At 45.7% G+C, this 17940-nt stretch overlaps 1 protein-coding gene across 9 annotated transcripts in view; it reads right to left on the bottom strand.

Moving 5' to 3' along the window:
- The window catches only part of RXRA (retinoid X receptor alpha), a 124220-nt gene that overhangs the window by 64110 nt on the left and 42170 nt on the right, over positions 1-17940 (bottom strand). For 5 of the 9 annotated variants that reach the window (XR_014560173.1, XM_083722332.1, XM_083722333.1 and 2 more), the window contains exon 2: positions 8951-9031. The exons of the other annotated variants lie outside the window; for them this stretch is intronic. Coding sequence is in view for 4 of the 5 variants with exons in the window: in XM_083722332.1 (XP_083578458.1) it covers positions 8951-9031 (81 nt within the window). In the remaining variant the exon portion in view is untranslated. The remainder of the gene's footprint in view (positions 1-8950; positions 9032-17940) is intronic. 9 annotated transcript variants of the gene reach the window in all.

The following is a 17940-nucleotide window of genomic DNA, read 5'->3' as shown; positions in this document are numbered from 1 at the left end:
AAAGGTAAAGGTACCCCTGGCCATTAGGTCCAGTTGCAGACGACTCTGGGGTTGCACGCTCATCTCGCTCTATAGGCCGAGGGAGCTGGTGTTTGTCTGCAGACAGCTTCCAGGTCATGTGGCCAGGAAACAATGTTTACCTTCCCGCCAGAGTGGTACCTATTTATCTACTTTCACTTGACGTGCTTCTGAACTGCTAGGTGGGCAGGAGAAGGGACCGAGCAACAGGAGCTCACCCCATTGCGGGGATTCGAACTGCCGACCTTCCGATTGGCAAGGCCTAGGCTCTGTGGTTTAGACCTGTGGTTTAGACTCTGTAGTATAGTATAAACACCAACAATTAGGAAACACTTGCCTGCGGGCGCTGCAATTGGAGAACAGCCTTTACCAAAGGTGTCATGGGCTTTGAAGACACTCGAATTCAGCATGCAATTAGCAGGACGTGCTAAGAGGAAGGAACGCTTGGCAAATCCACACCGTGATCAACTCCCACCTGAAAACCAATGTCCCCACTGTGGAAGGACGTGTGGATCCAGAATTGGCCTCCATAGTCACTTACGGACTCATTGTGAAAACCGTGTTTATGGAAGACAATCTTACTCGGCTACGAGTGATCGCCGAAGAAGAAGAAGAAGAAGAAGAAGAAGAAGAAGAAGAAGAAGAAGAAGAACTTCTTCATTGGTTCTATACAAGCAACAGTGACAAGACGGCTAAAAGAACATCCATTGTTTGCAACTTGCTCTCTGGTATACAGAGAGATGTGCAGCTAATGAGAAAGAAAAACAAAGAGAATGTCTATTTTTCATAGTACACCAAGCTCTTTTAGCTGAGGAGACACTGAGTCATCCACATTAAAAAAGAAAACAAAAAACCCTTGAGTCATCTACAGGATTAGACTGTAATTTTATTTTCTCTTCTCCTCTGTCTCAATAACTTTCTTTTCCTACCCTCTGAGCAAATGGACACTTTGGATATTAAGCCACAGTGATCCCTGGACGGGCAGCAAGCATGGGAGAGACATACTCAAATTACAACCCTTCCCCTAAGCATAAAGATTCTAGTCCTTGTGGTTCTGAAGAATAGGACAAATTGAATAGGCTTGTAGGAAGCTGCCCTTCTGATGAATCAGATCCATCTACCTCAGTATTGCCAGCACTGACTGGCAGAAGCTCTCTGGGTTTTCAAGCAGGGGGCATTCCCAGCCCTACCTGCAAATGCTGGGGATTGAACCCAGGACCTTCTGCATCCAAAGCAGGTGCTCTACCATTGAGCTGTGAAGCTTCACCTAAGCATAGGTCAAGATTCTAGTCCTTGTTGTTCTGAATAAAGGGAGAACATGCACAGCTCAGTTGGTTAGAGTGTAGTGCTGATAATGCTAAGGTGGTAGGTTCGATCTCCATATTTCTGCATTGCAGGGGGTTAGACTAGATGATCCTCGGGGTCCCCTCCAACTCGACAATTCTATGATTCTATGAAATAGGAACATATTATTATTAATATCAGAAGCTGTGTTATATTGAGTCAGATCATCTAGTATCATCAATAGCCGCTGCCTCCCTCACTTTCTTATCCTCTTTTAAAGCCGTATTGTTTTGTGGCTACCACCGCCTCCTGTGGGAGTGAGTTCTGAAGTTTAACAATGCACTACAACGTTGGAATCATCAGCCGCTCAGCCATCATTGTCAATGGCCAGCACTTAATCCAAATTTAGCATCTGATGCCAAACCTCAATCACATGTTTCCAGAGTGCAGCAATTTTTTCCTGTTTTTCCCCAACAAAAATGCCCTCTTCTCCACAGCTGAACTCTGAATGACAAATGGTACATATGCCTGCAGGTTTCAGAAGTATTTAACGGTGTAGTAACTTATGCACACCTGTCTGCAAATCTATTCATCCTAATACACTCCTCCATTCTCCTGTGAATCTACCTGGGCAAAGGTGGGGGGCAAGGAGAGAAATTCACACCTTTCCAAGTTTTAGGATGCAGTTCTGAAGCCAAGAAATGTGTACAAAATTTCAGGTTCTAGGGGAATTCTGGAAGGAGGATTCTCAGCAAAAGGAGTTCTGGAAACAAAATTCTTAGGAAGATGACTTCCAGGACCACACATCTGATTTCCTCAGTGGTTATCTTGAATCTTGGCACTCAAAGACCTGTAACAAGTTTTGTGGAACTTCTGCCCTAGGAGATCTCTCTGGTGGATAGTGGGATACTAACCTCTTTCCCCTCCTTGATTCCCAGTAGCTTTACCAGTCAAGATCCCTACATAGCTATTAAAATGGGACTTTTCATCTTCCACTTAAAATGGCTTTGAAAGACATCCCAGAGGCAATGTCATCAGCTGTGGAAAGAGACCACAGAGCACCATGCTGGACCTCCACTAACCAGCGCTGGAGTCTTCAGCTGAGCCACATGAAACCAAACATCCAGTCAGGGAAAAGACATCACCTGTCACAACTGGTAAAAGACACTCCTTCCCCAGCTGGATCCTATTATCCCTTGATGGGTTTTATTTCCCTGATACCATGATCGCTTCCTCCTGCATCAACCCTTGGTATTGGGTTCACGTCAAACGTGCCCTCCCTCCCTCCTCCTCTCTCTCTCTCTCTCTCTCTCTCTCTCTCTCTCACACACACACACACATGCATAGCCTGATTTTGTTCATGGCATCCCAAGAGCCAAGCAGCACAACACGAAGTTGCTGATCCTGGAAGGGCACTTAGGCCTCAATACTGCAAGTGTTGTACATAAGAACAAAGGACGAGCCCTGGATGACTAGGACAAAGTGGCCCCATCTTGTCCAGCATCCTGTTCTCAGTGGCCAACCACATGGGAAGCCCACAAGCACAAGGCCATCTCCCCTCGTGGTTTCCTGCAACTAGCATTCAGAAGCGTTACTGACTCTGACCTAGTACTTATTGTTAGCCTTCTCCTCCACCAATTTGTTCAATCCTCTTTTAAAGTTGGTGGCCCATCACTCACTGCCTCCTTGGGGAGTGAGTTCCGCAGTTTCGCCCCCAGAAAGTTTCCACAAAGAGAATGTGGCCCTCGGGCCAAAACACCTTCTCCATCCCTACCAAGGACACTTATGTGGGAGCAACTCTGACTGAAAGAATTGTTTCCGAGTAGGAGGTGCAATGTGGGTTTTTCCTCCATCGTGCACCAAAACGACTGTGGGCCAACCTCTTCTTGAGAAGAGTTAACATATCACAGATCAGCTATGAGCAGCTCCAAAGAACATGAGCTGTACCTTGAAAGCACATGGCTTCCCCTAAAGAATCCTGAGAATTATAGTTCAACCCTCACATAGCTACAGTTCCCAGCATTCTTAGACTACAGTTCCCATGATTCTTTGGAGAGAAACGTGTACTTTTAATGTCTGGTGCCCAGTGATTTCATAAGATTCTTGATTTTCCTTCACAAGGAATAGGAATAGGAAGCCAAACATTTACAGGAAAGATCCTGTTTATCTGGAGCAGAGGCAGTCCCCAATCCTTCACAGGACATTCAGAAGGAAGCACCTGAAAACTTTGCATTAGTGGCAACACCCTTCTCACCTTCCAGACAAGGAAGAGAATGACAGATTGTTGGAAATCCTGCAAGGGTGTCCACTGTGTGTGTGAACTTTGGACTTCCTGGGATCGTCAAGGGAAGGAAGCAAACTCACAAGAACGGCTGGACTCTGCTCCCCTTGGCAGGACAGGGTGTACTGCTCTCACGCATCAAGGAAAACAATTTAACTCCTAGGTCCATTTGCTTGAACAGAGAGCCACTGTCTCATCCTGAAGCCTCCAGGTGGCAATGGTAGATTTAATCAACAAAATGCTAGGTGTTCCATTAAAATCCACAGCCAAAGGCAGTCACACTTCTGAATCCTAGTTGCTGGAAACTGCAGGAGGTGAGAGTTCTTTTGTGCTCAAGTCCTGCTGGTGGGCTTCCCATCATGGGCATCTGAGTGGCAACTGTGAGAGCAAGATGTTGGACTAGATGGGCCACTGGCCTGATCCAGCAGGCTCTTCCTATGATCCTATGTTTACACCCTTCCCCTAAAATTAAAGTCAAAGTCTATCATCCTCAGAGTTCTGACTGAAGGGCCAACCTTACACAAAATCATATAGGGAAAGGGGGGTCCTCCTTTCGCTACCGTGCTAATCTCTCCCAGAGGGCGGAGGTGGCGCCAAGAGGGAGACATGCCCTCCATCTTTGCCCAGGGAAGTAGCATCTTCCAGATGTATTGCCGTGGGAAGACAGGAGTGGAGCTCTGTTCGCTGCTGAGGAAGCTGGGAATGGCTTGGAAATCAGGCAAAATGAGAGCCAGAGGCCAGTTCAACCAGGGAAGACCAGCAGAACACATGGAAGGCAGAAGGATACTGAATGCCCTTTGTACCAGAGGCAGCCGTCTTCCCCAAGTGGGTAGATCAAGCACCAATTCAAAGGTAAATTTGTCGTGAGTGTATAGACATGCAATCACTTAAGAATATAAGAAGAGGCCTGGTAGAATAGGCCAAAGGGGGGCTCATCTGGTCCAGCACCCTGTTATCACTGTGGCCAACCAGAAAGAAACTAAGAACTGTAGAGCTGGAAAGGAACCCAAGGATCATCTAGCTCAGCCACTTACAATGCAGAAATCCCAGGTAAAGCATCCCTGACAGGTGGCCATCCAACCTCTGCTTAAAAATCTCCAGTGAAGGAGAGTCCACCACCTTCCTAGGTTGTTCATTCTGCTGTTGAACAGCTCTTGCCATCAGAAAGTTCTTCCTAGGGTTTACTTAAAATCTCCTTCTCCGCCATTTTTTCCTGCCTAAGGAAAAAAGAATAATATTCTTATACGCTGCAACAGCAGCGAGAATACCAGTCGCCAAAAAATGGAAAGGCGAAATGATACCATTGAAAGAGGAATGGCAGGAGAAATTGTTTTAATATCTCGAATTAGCAAAACTGACAAGAGACAATTAGGAGACAGCCAAAGGTATAAAAAAGAATGGGGAATTTATAAAGAATATTTAATTAAACATTGTCCACAAGTGAAAACCTGGCAAATGTTGAGCAACAGTGATTAGCTGTGATTCCTCAGGGTGCCTTCCAGCTCTAAAATTGTGCCAGAAGTCTAGCAAAGCTGTAAGTTCTGCCTTTTAAAAACAACAGTGAAACTACCTGAGAAAAACAAACCAACCAACCAACCCGGGAAGTCTTCATTCTCTTTTTCGCCGTTATGATCTGCTACGGTCACCTCATCACCACCCATAATCACAAGTTCTGTGTGCATTATTCAGCTAAACGACCTCATTGCAGTTCCCACAGCAACAAGGCTGTGGCAGGGCTGGAGCCTAACCAACTGAGGCCTGCGTGTCCCAAGGCTTTTGTGTCCTCCAGAAGGAGATGGCAAAAGCCTGATGGGACGGTGGAGGGCAGGAACTGCTTAGGATATAACCTTCATACTGCAAAGCAAGGGCTAAAGGTTATAAAATGATGCATGGCATGGAGAAAATGGATGGAGAAAAATGCCCCACCCTCGTAAGACTGGAATTTGTGGACATCATATGAAGCTGAATGTCGGATGATTTGAGACAAGATAAAAAGTTCCTTCTTCCTGCATTGTAAACTATGGAACTCCTTTCCACAGGAGACAGTAATGGCCACCATCTTGGACAGCTTTAAAAGAGGATTGGACAAATTCATGGGGGAGGTGGTATCAATGGCTACTAGCCACAACGACTATGCATTGCCTCCGTGGTTGCTTTTCAATACCAGTTGCTGGAAACCATGTCGCGGGGAGAGTTGCCGTTGTGTTTAAATCCTGCTTGTGGGTTTCCCATAATGGGCTTCTGGGTGGCCACTGTGAGCACAGGAGACTGGCCTAGATAGTCCATTGGCCTTTTCCATTAGCCTCATGCTAATGTGTTTATGGCTGAACGCAGCAAAGCTCTTCCTAACAGACAAAGGAGAAGGAATATCAGATCAGAGAGATCTGGGGCAGGAGAGAGACCTTAGCTCAGCATTTGAGCATCTGTTTGGTGTACGGAAGTTTCCAGGTTCAATCCAGCCCCTTGTTAAGCAATGAGGTCTAGAATCTCACTTTATTTTTAGGGGAAGGGCAGCGGCTTAGTGGCAGAACAGCTGTCTTTAACGCGGAGGACGGGGCTTCACTCCCCAGCTACATCTCCAGTTAAGGAAGGGCAATATACCCCTGTCACTGTCAACATTACAGTGCTAGATGCTAGATGGACTTTTCTTCAGTAAGAAGTTTTCACATTTCAGGATATAAGGTCATTTACCTTGTTCCCATGCTCCTTTTTGTTGAATAGGCTGTGGCCTTCTTAATTTTTTCTTTAACTATCTATTTATCCATATTTGCTGGTTTTTATTTTTCACTTATTTGAAATATTTCTAAATTACCTCAGGAACCCTAGAGAGGAGTATGTACGCATACTTTGCTCTGCAAGTATACAAAACACACACAACAACAACCTTTCCTGAGGAGGATTCAAGAGGCATTCTTCTGTGCAATAGCTTTTCAAAAAATGAAGAAATTGTGTTTCACCTCAGAACATCAGTTTGTGCATCGTTTGTTCCCATGGTTACCCCTTTTCTTCATGTCCCTGATCACCAGTACTGTTGGCTTCTCAGAACTCAGATGCAAAGCTGGTCCAAAACTTTTTGTTGCCTGGGGTGAACGACAAGGTCGACCACCACCGCTCCCAATTTCTTTTCTTTCTTTTTTTAAATAATCTTTACTAATTTAAATTACATAGTCAAAACAAAAAAATTCCTTCCAGTAGCACCTTAAAGACCAACTAAGTCAGTTCTTGGTATGAGCTTTCGTGTGCATGCACACTTCTTCAGATACACATACGTGTATCTGATATACGTGTATCTGAAGAAGTGTGCATGCACACGAAAGCTCATACCAAGAACTGACTTAGTTGGTCTTTAAGGTGCTACTGGAAGGAATTTTTTTGTTTTGACTATGGCAGACCAACACGGCTACCTATCTGTAACTTAAATTACATACTTATACAAAGAATTTACAATCTCATACTACAAAAAGGAAATCAATGAAAAAACAAGAACAAAAGAAGAAAATACAGAAAAAAGAAAGAAAAAGCAAATTTACGTACATAGAAAATTAATCTTCCTAATTAATACTTAAATAAACACTTTAAAAAGACTTCTAACAAAATGAGTCTTCCAATCATTCTTATTGTGCTGTTTATACTGTTGTTGTTCTGCCCGCACATTTTTATATTCTTTAATATTGTTCCCATCTACTCCATAAACGGTATTTGTTGTGTTTACAAGTATCACTCAAGTTCTGCTGATATGGTGTGATTGGTACACTATGATCTTATATAATCCTTAAATATTCTCCATTCTCCAAATATTTTCTGGTTCAGTACTCCTCTAACTCAATTTCACCTACCTCAGTATTGTCTACACTGACTGGCATCAGTTCTCCATGATTTCATAGAATCATAGACTCTATGAGATTTGGAAGGGACCCCAAGGGTCACTAGTCCAACCCCCTGAAGTGCAGGAATCTCAGCCCCCTTCCAGTTTTTATTGCTCCCTGCTTAAAACACATACACACAAAAGGGGGGGGAGAGGGAGAAAAAGAGGGAGGAGGTGTGTGTGTGTGTGTGTGTGTTAGAATAATAAATAAATATATCTGGTATACAGGCCACCAATCAGCTGCTAGCTAGCAACTATAGAAACAGAAATTTGCATTATTGTTTGGACTACAAAATAGTTATTGCAGGAGCTTATGACTGACTTTATGACGGCAATAGTTTTCATCAGCCAGTTTGCTGGATGCAGGAGGGTTAGCCCCAGTTGATTGGTACATAGGGTTTGTGGAAGGTGTGGTTAGAGGGCAACAAAATGCAAAAAGTGTACCCTCTGTGACAATTCAATCAGAGCTTAAAATCATGAAAACTAAGCCCAGCGCCCATTTACCACACCACCAATTTGGAGATGAAAAGAATCATCTCCGGGTGGCTGAATTAATTAATCCCTATGTGAAAATCAGAAACCACTGTCTCATTTCAGGCCCAGCAAATGGAACCAAAGCTCAGGATATTCTGCTTTCAAAAAAAGTTCAAGGTTCAAGCTCAGAAGGATGGAGGAAAACTCAGGCACCTACAGTTTCTTTTGGCACACTGGCTTTTGCTGGTGCTTCATTCATCTGCAATTCTCTTTCCAGAAGTCTTAAAAGGTGCTTTTGGAAAGAATTTGCAAAACCAAGCTCAGCCTTCCTTCAGAATACACTCACCTCTGAATTTTGCAATGAATTCTCCAGTCAAGAAACATGCAAGATCCACGTACTGTGGTGCATTAAAATGTATATATTTGTTGGAAAATAGCATGCAAAAATCACATTATGTTAGGGGGAAACTGGTTTGCAATGAGGTGTATTTAAGGCAAAATGGCACATAAACATGGATCTATTAAGAAACATTTGCACTAAATCGCTGGTGGATTTTCATGAGGATTTTTTTTAAAAAATGATAAGGAAATATGGAAAACAGAAAATTGCAAAATGAAGAAAAGTCAAAATTGTCAGATTCTCCCCCGTTTAATCCCCCACCCCAAACAAACACCTCTGTCTTCTGTATGGGGAACTCTCTGCATCTCAGAGCTAGCCAAGCAGCCTAAATGTTGACAACCAGCTAAGAAATGCTCAAAGTAGACCCACTGGAATCAACAGATTGAAGTTGGTCATGTCCTTTGTTTTCAATCAATCTGCTCTGGTCTGGACTAACTCTGGGCCTGACTCCACCCCTAAGCCACAGGGCAGGATCTTTTGTGAAGGAAGAAGATTGCCTTTCTCTCTCTTGGGAACGTCAGAAAGGGTTTATACATTAAGTATAAAAAAAGCCACGTGGTGGCATGATTTGTGGTGTTAATATTTCCAGACATAATGGCAAGGAGGGCACAGGGTGAGGATAACTCACTCTCCTGATGGACTGTTTGCTGAGCCAAGGCTTGCCAGCGGCGTTGCAGAATGGCTGGTGGATCTGAGGGCGCTGGGGAGGCTAGGAAAAGAACAGGAGAGGATTAAGAGATGCATTTCACGGCCCCCCACGTGGTGCTAGTTAATAGGTGTGATCCTGGCTTTCCCCCTGACCTAGGCTCAGCAGCACACTGGGCTTAATAACCAAAGTTTTCTTGCATTCCCCATGGGCTTTGGGTCTGATTCAATTGTGATAGCTGAGAATGGTACCCCTATGCCCAGAGGCAGTCTATTGCTGCATGCCAGCTGTAAAAACAACAACCTCAAAGCAGTTTGCAAAATAGATAAAACAATAAAAGTTACCAAAAAAAGAATTACGATTTCCAAATAACAGAAGACTAAAAACAGATTTAAACTTGCATTGATGTTTTTAGAATGTTTTTAGCAGGCCATTAAAAAAAAGTGAAGTCGTCTCCCTGATGTCCAGTTAGATGTTAGAAACTCAAGCTATATAAACCAAATCACACGTAAAACCTGGCTTACAGTAGCCACAGCAGAATATCTATTCACTAGCATGTTCACTAGATGACCCTCATGGTCCCCTTCCAACACTACAATTCTACGATTCTATTATCTCAGCTACATTGCTTGACTGTAGCTTACTCTTGCAACAATTCACTTGTCCCAGTATGCAAGAAGGAAAAACACACACATAGTATTAGCTATGGACGATGATGGTGATGAGGGGGGAAAATATGTTTTATTTTTCACATATCCATACAAGATAGCATTTTCATCACTTGCCACCCACAAATCCAAATACAGTGGTACCTCGCAAGACGAAATTAATTCGTTCTGCGAGTTTTTTCGTCTTGCGAATTTTTTGTCTTGCGAAGCACGATTCCCATAGGAATGCACTGAAAAAGAAAAAGGAAACAACCTTGCAAGACGTTTTCGTCTTGCGAAGCAAGCCCATAGGGAAATTCGTCTTGCGAAGCAACTCAAAAAACGAAAAACTCTTTCGTCTTGCGAGTTTTTCGTCTTACGAGGCATTCGTCTTGCGAGGTACCACTGTACGAAAATGGGACGACTACTGAGCCTAACCCAAGGCTAAAACAGACAAAGGTGACACCTGACTTGCTCACAAAAGCCTCCAAGCTGCTTTGTGAAATGCTTCTCTCCCGCGTCATCTGCACCCAGGTCCCCCTCGTGCAGCCAAGTGTGGACTGGGGGAACGGGGCCACACACACAAAGCTGGAAGGAAGTATGTTGCTGACAAGCCATCCTTTGCACACTGAGCCAACCCAGCTGAAACTCGGCAGTTTCCTTCAGAGTCAATAGGTCCGAAGCAGGCTGCCCAGTTCTTCAGCTACAGGGAAAGCTGCAAGGACTTCTCTGCTCATGGGACTGAGAAGGAGAGAAGTGTCTGCGAGAAACTTACTTCATTGCCTTTCTTGCTCTGGGAGAGGGAGAGGAGCCACTGCTGTGCACCTGCCTTGCTGTCACCACTGCACAGCCACTTCCCTGGCCTTGCCCACTGCCCCCTCACTGGCGAGGTCCCAGGTCTGGGATGTGTCCCCCCATGTGCCCGCATGGCTCCCACTCTCCTTCCTTGGGGAAGCCATGCCCACCCACCCCGTCACTCCCTGCAGCCGCAGCCAAGTTTTCAGGCCAGCTGGGAGTGGCAGGGCAAGAGTGGCCAGGGCAAGAGGAAGGAGGGAGGGAAGGCCTCAGAGAATTGGGAAGAGGCAGCTCTTCCTCCAGGAGGAAGGGAAAGGGTGTGTGGGGTGGCACCCACATGAAAAAAATCAGTGTCAAATTTCCCAAATAGGTAGAATAGGCCATGCCGTTGGGGGCTTCAAGGCTTCAATATAATATTGATTTGATATTGAAAGAAAATTGCAATCAAATTTTCTTGTTCAATGTTTTCCCACTAGAGCATGCGCATGAGGGAAGCCCCCACGGTTTCGACTGTCTAAGGGCCTCCACAGGGTTTAATCCAGCACTGCCTAGAATTAAATAAGCCAGAGGGAGGGGAAACTGAGCCAAACCTGCAGCAGAAGCCAAGAAGCTCCCCTCCTGGCGTCGTTTCTCCAATGCACCTGGAAATAACTCTGAACTGTGTGCCACCACCTCCTCCTGCTGCTGCCTGTGCTTGCCTCAATCTTCAGCTGACTCGCCTTCCCAGTTCTGGAGGCATCACCTCCACCAGCCTTTAAACACTTGCACATTGTCCGCTCCTGCTGCTTGCTATGTGCAGCCACAACCAACCGTGCCCTGGCCACATGTGCAGGAACCGGGCTCACCCACAGCTGCCCCTGGGAAACTGGTGGCAGCTCTGGCAATGGGGGGTGGGGGGCATGGTCTGGGCCACTGTCTCTCCTCTCACACCAGGCACATATTCACTCTGGCTGGGAAAGGAGTCCTGCTGCGTGACCCTCCACATGGCTACCTGGGGAGGTGAGCTTTGTTGTTGGAGCATGGGGGGGCTTCCTTCCTGTGCACACTGGAGAAGGGGCTGCATGTGTGACTCACAAGCAAGGATTCAAGTGCAGAGAGATATGCCCTTGTGCTGCTATGGAGTTAAGAGGGAGTGGAAGAGGGGAAGAATGAGTGCTTGCGCATCCCTTCATATGGCGCATATGAAGACTCTTGACATTCTCCACAACAGACAGGTGGTGGAGATGTCAGCCGCCAAGCCAACAACAGGGCATCTCCATTTGGTCACAAGTGGACCATTCACAGTCCCAACACATGCCTGGCACCCAGGGAATTTCAAATACTACTGATGTCACTAGGAGGCGAGTTCCAAAGTGTATAGGTACAGTTGTGCTAAAATATTCGAGTTCTAAAAAATGCGGAATGGGTCTGATGTGATGGTACCTTCAACAGTGACAGTTCAGCTGATTGATGTGGCTGAGTGGACGCATAATGTGATCTTGCATGTTCCTACGCTCCTAAGTTTAACCTGACAAAATTATTTATCCCATACATCATTTAAAAAGAAAAAGAATGGGGGATCCCCACAACTGGGCATTGCTACTTATCTTCATTCCCCAAAGAGCATCCCTACTAGGAAATTGCAACACAGCTGTGTTGGATGCATCTAGGGTCTGTTGTGACAGCCCTATTAGGAGAGATGGTTCTGAGCTAGCTATTTGCAGACAGCCACCCTCCTCTCTAAGGAAGGAGGAAAGGGAGGAGGGGCCCAAGCAGAAAATATATCCTAATTAGCCGGTTAATCACATTTATTTGCTCTGAGGAAAAGCAGGTGGGGAGTGGGGGCAGAAAAGCGCCAATTGATTGGCACAGCCTCTAACATGGAACAGCTGAGCAGCCAAGGTAAACAGCATCCGTCCAAGACAGGGTGGTGTAAATGTTGGAACTCCTTGCAGGAAAGGCAGGATGTAAATGCAATATATAAATAAATATTATTAACAATGAGATGAGATCTTGCCATGGCCATAGTTAAGAGCATGCCCACTTGCCTGAAAGCACCAGTAGTTGCCCAGTGGTCCATCAAGGCTAGGATCCTGCCCTCACAGTGGCCAACGAGATGCCCCAATGGGAAGTCTCCAAGCAGGACCTGAGCTCAGCAGCATTCTTGCCACCTGGGATTCCTAGCAACTGGTGTTCAGATGCACACTGCCTCCAGCAGTAGAACACAGCCAGAACTTTCTGACAGTAAGGAAGTGACCGTGGAACAGACTCCCTGGGAAGGTGGTAGGAAATCCTTTGTTGGGGGTTCTTAAACAGAGGTTGGATGGCCACCTGCCAGGGATTCCTTAGCTGTGATTGCTGCATTGCAGGGGGCTGGACTAGCTGGCCCTTGGGGGTCCTTCCAACTTTACAATTCTACGATTCTAGGAGCAGCTCCGAATCCCACGGTCTGCGAGTGCTCCATGTGCCATTTCGTTAAGGCTCTCCGACGCGCCGTTCCTGCTGGCCCCGTCTGCCACTAAGCCCTAGTTGGGAGATAGGGTTACCGCAGGATACGTCGACATAATTACTTCAGCTCGAGTAATTGTATCTCCGGCTTAGTTGCCAAGTTAGCAGCTTCCTACCACTCACTGCCTTGCACAGAGCTCAGTTTAGGCCCCCTTTTCTCTCCTTTGAGCTCCACCAGCTTCACAAAGGATTTCAAACGAAGCTGGACAGCAGGGAGATTCAGGGTGGAGAAAAGGAAGTCCTTCTTCACACAGCATATTGTTAAACAGCGGAACTGGCTGCCATGGGGCATAGCAATGGGAACAGCTTTAAAAGAGGGTTAGGGGTCTAAGGTCACGTGGAGGTCTAAGGTGAGCAGTGGGTCCAGGTTTTGTGGCCACCCCAGCTAACACGTTTACTCTGAGAACCTCTCTGGCCAAACATGTGGTCCAGGATCTTAACAGAGAAAAGTTCTTCTCCCTTTCTGATAGCACTATAACCTATGAACATCTGGAGAAACTTGAATGTCAGAAGATTCAGGACAGATAAAAGGAAGTCCTTCTTCATGCACTGCAGAGTTAAACTATGGAACTCACTCCTGCAGGATCCTTTAAAAGAGGTTTAGACAAATTCATGGAGAGGAGGGGAAGGCTGTTGATGGCTGCTAGCCTTGATGGCTATGCTTTGGCTGCACGGTTGGAGGTGGCAATGCTTCTGAATGCCAGTTGCTGGAAGGCACAGGAGAGGAAAGGGCTCTTGTGCTTGGATCCTGCCTAGGCAGTTTCCATTGGGGGCATCTGGTTAGCCACTGGGGGAACAGGCTGTTGGGACTAGATGGGCCCTTGGCCTGATCCAGCATGCTCTTCTCACATTCTTAATGCTCTAACTGCAAATTGATGTTTTTGTGAATTGAATATTTAATCAGGGAGAGCGCTACTGTTGCGTTCAGGTTCTCCTCAACAGGCACCTGTGAGAACAGGATGCTGGGCTACATGGTGAACTGGTCTGATCCAGCAGGCTCTTCTTACAATTTTATATGCACATGCTAGAAATCTTGGGTAGATGTCCTGCTAATGGAGAGGTTCTAAGTAGATGGACCCAATAGCCTGACTTGATATAAGACCAGGTCCTCCAATGAACATAAGGGAGCTTGGCTGCTGGATCAGACCAAAGGGGGTCCATCCAGTCCAGCATGCTGTTCTCAATAGGGGATTGCTCTTATCATTAACATGAGTTGACATCGTTTTTTTTCTTTCATATTTTTAGACTTGTAAATAGCTTAGAGGTTTCAGTACAACAGAGTTGCATATGAATCTTGCAAAACAAAGTAAAAGATAGATAAAAAATAAAATAAAGTGACCTGACCCTAAAGACAGTTTTTTTTCATTCTGACATCTAACGGAGTCTAAATCGTTCAACTGCCGCCCAAAACACACCAATAAGTCCACAACTTACTGGATGTCACTCATGGCTCCTTTTGACTGTTAAAAATTCATTAATGAGAGCAGATTGGTATTATGCCGTTTCCTTAATTAAAGAGGACTACGGAACAGCATTTTAAATACCAGTGTCATTTTTCCAATTGACACAGCTGCATTATAAAGGGGGGCATATACTTAAACTGAAACTGAGCTCGTCACCCACCCCCCCTCTACGTGCAGGCGCCCATACCTCAACAACAGCAGAGTTCATTTGGGTTTAAATGTTTAATACGTTCATGGGATATTGATAGGCGAGGACAAAAAGAACGAGATAATGTTTCTTGAGGTGGATGGCTCCACTGTGCTTACCTGAAGCTACAGGCACACAGGCAACACACTTGTGAGGGCTCGTGCATTCAGGAGCACATTCACACCAAGAAAGGCCTGCAACTCAGCAGCAGAGCATCTGCCTTGCATGCAGAAGAATCCAGGCTCAGTTGCTGGCAACAGCCCCCTGCTTAAAACTGTGGAGAGCTGCTGCTGCCAGCCAGTGTAGACAGTGCTGAGCTACAGGAGCGCCTCATCCCTGAGGCAAAATGAAAAGGTGCCTCTCCACTCCACAAGCCTCGCTTCCCAGGGTCACATGAGAGTTCCGCAAGATCTCTCTGGAAGCAGTTGCCCCACGGGATTCCGCCGCCCAAGGTGGCTGCCTCAGTCTGCCTCAGGGGAGGGCCGGCCCTGCTGAGCTAGATGGACCCCAGAGAAGGCAGCTTCCTACGGTCCTATTTAATTCAGCCCCTTGTTCAGAGGATTAGAATCTTACTTTATGTTCCCTGGAAGGCCTGTAATTCAGGACCTGCTTTGCATAAATACTCTGCAAGGATCGATTATGACAACTTCTTCCCCTCACCCATATTGTCTCCCAGAAAGTGATCACCGCTTGCCCCCCAAATAAGATTTAATTTCCTTTTAAAATCCTTGCACCAACGCAGTTCTGGTGTTCTACATATATTTTTGAGAAGCTTTTTCCTGCTTTCTCCCCCTCCCCCCCCGATAATTGCTCTTACATAGAGCCAGTCAATCTCAACTGAGGGTTGCTGAATAGGTGATTAATCTCCCCTTCTCCTTAGATGAACAACAGAAAAGGAAGAAGCAAAATACAGTGTAATGTGATATCTTCTAAACTTGCCATTTCACTAGTTGTGACTTGTTTCTGAAAGGTTGTTTTCTGCCCTGTGCCTTCGGGGGGAACATAGAGGTAAATGTGAAACTTGAAAGATCTGGAAAGGGTTTGGGCTTGCACTGGGAAGAACATTGTATGGATGCACGATGTTATCAGAAACAGTTTCTTGGTGGAGAAAGAGCTGCAAGACCATGTCTCCATCTAGAGCAGGCCCCTCCCCAAAAAAATTGTTTGGACCGCGCCCCCCTCCCTTGACTCCAGAAACTCATTCCCAGCCCCCCTCTACCCTACAAAAAACATTATTCAGAAAAGAGATTTGCAGGACCTACCTACTAAGATCGTTAACACAACAAAATTCAAAACAGTATCAATAAATAGCACATGTGTTCAAAATCCAATTAAACTATTTAGCTGAATGAATTCAACAAAACTGACGGACTTGATCCAGTGGTACCAGCTTTTCAAAGTCTGATAGTCATTTAGCAAGAGTCTTAGATGCCACATTTATTGATGCCTTCACTGTTCAGTAAAATGATGGGTCTGCCTGGTGAAGGTATAACACCTTCCCAATATCTGGTTGGAAGTCATTTAGCCTCTTAGATTACCCCTATGTAATCCCACTGTCCTCAAGGGGGGAGTACCTCTCACTTTGGAAACTACTGATCTGGAAAAAGGATAGAATCTAGGAGGCAGCCTTCTGCTTAATCAGATCATGGGTCTATTTAGTTCAGTATTGCCTACACTGACTAGCAGGCAGATAATCATTCCCAGATTTACCTGGAGATGCTGCTGGGGATTAAAGCTGGAACCTTCTGCATGCAAAGCAGGTGCTCCATAACTGAGCTATTGACCTTCCCCTTGAAATCAAATAAGATTCTAGTCCTCATAGTTCTGAACGGAGGAAAGAATTAACTAGAAACATTGGCAGCTGTCCTCTGCCACATCAAGATCATTGGACTATTTAGCTCAGTATTACTGGCACTGACTGGCAGCAGCTCTTCTGGTTTTCAGATGGAATACGTTCCCAGTCCTGCCTGGAGATACCATGGATTGGACACCAGACTTTCTGCCTGCAAACCACAGATTCACAGACTTTTACCCCACATATTCCCTTTAAAAATAGTGTTAGAAAGGGAGTTTTGGCACGTGCCATTTCACAAGTCACAGTAATAAAGAGGTGGGGAAAGCTGAAACCTGGAAAGCCCTTTCCAAGAGGAACAAGAGCATCAGAAGAACGCTGCTTGATCAGGCCAATGGCCCATCTAGTCCAGAATCCTGTCCTCCCAGCGGCCAACCAGATGCTTCTGGGGCACCAAGAACATTCTTCCCACTTGCAATTCCAGGAAATCAGGGTGGGCTGCTTCTAGGACCAAATGAATATGACGTTGCTGTCACAGGCATAAAGAAACAACACATTGTTAGGAACAAAACTCATTCATAGAATCGTGCTAATCATTGGTAGGAATGCAACTAATTCAGCTCAATAGGATACACTCCTGTACCCACAGAATTAGGCTTCAAACCTGCTTACTACAATGGGAGTCATAAGAAGAGCCCTCCTGGATCAGGCCAGAGGCCCATTTAATCCAGCATCCTATTCTCACAGTGGCCAGCCAGATGTTTATGGGAAGCCTGCTATAGCAGGATTCGAATGCAAGAACACTCTCTTCCACCCTCCTGCAGTTTCCAGCAATTGGTATTCAGAAGAATCGCTGCCTCTGACCACGGACACACAGCCTTTTACCCCACGAACTTCTCCAATTCTCTTTCAAAACCCATCCAAGTTAATGGGCTGCAATTTCTTCCCGGTGAAATATTACAGAGGCAAAGACTTCATTCAGGCCATCTGGCAAGAGAGCCAAGCTTCTAGTTTCCTTCCCGATCTAGGGTGGGGGAGGAGAGGAAAAGAAGATAAAAAATTAAACAGGAGATAGAAGAGGAAACGGATGGGAAGTGGGGGAGGGGGGGCCTCCTGAACGCACGAGAGCAGCCCACAGAGTTTATCCCCCCCCTTGCATAAATACTGCAAAGCTCTCATAAAAATGACAGAGCAATGCACAGCTGAAGTTGAGACATTAATGGAGAAAAAATTTAATAGGACGTAGAGAAGATCTCCTAACCAGGAGGAAGCTCAGGAAAAGGAACTGAGAATAAAACTGCAGGAGAATGGACTACACAGCACTACAATTCTAGGATTCTAGAACACCTTTCTACAAATCTATGGGATAACTACATACTGTGAAAAGTCACCACACCTCTAAAAGGAATAACAAGGAAGTAGGGAAAGGGATGTGGGTGGCGCTGTGGGTTAAACCACAGAACCTAGGACTTGCCGATCAGAAGGTTGGCGGTTCGAATCCCCGCAACAGGGTGAGCTCCCGTTGCTCGGTCCCTGTTCCTGCCAAACTAGCAGTTCGAAAGCACGTCAAAGTGCAAGTAGATAAATAGGTATCGCTCTGG

The sequence above is a fragment of the Podarcis gaigeae genome (assembly GCF_964106915.1).
Source record: "Podarcis gaigeae genome assembly, chromosome: Z".
Lineage (NCBI taxonomy): Eukaryota > Metazoa > Chordata > Lepidosauria > Squamata > Lacertidae > Podarcis > Podarcis gaigeae.
The sequence above is the reverse complement of the archived record's forward strand: the minus strand, read 5'-3'. Positions and strand labels throughout refer to the sequence as shown.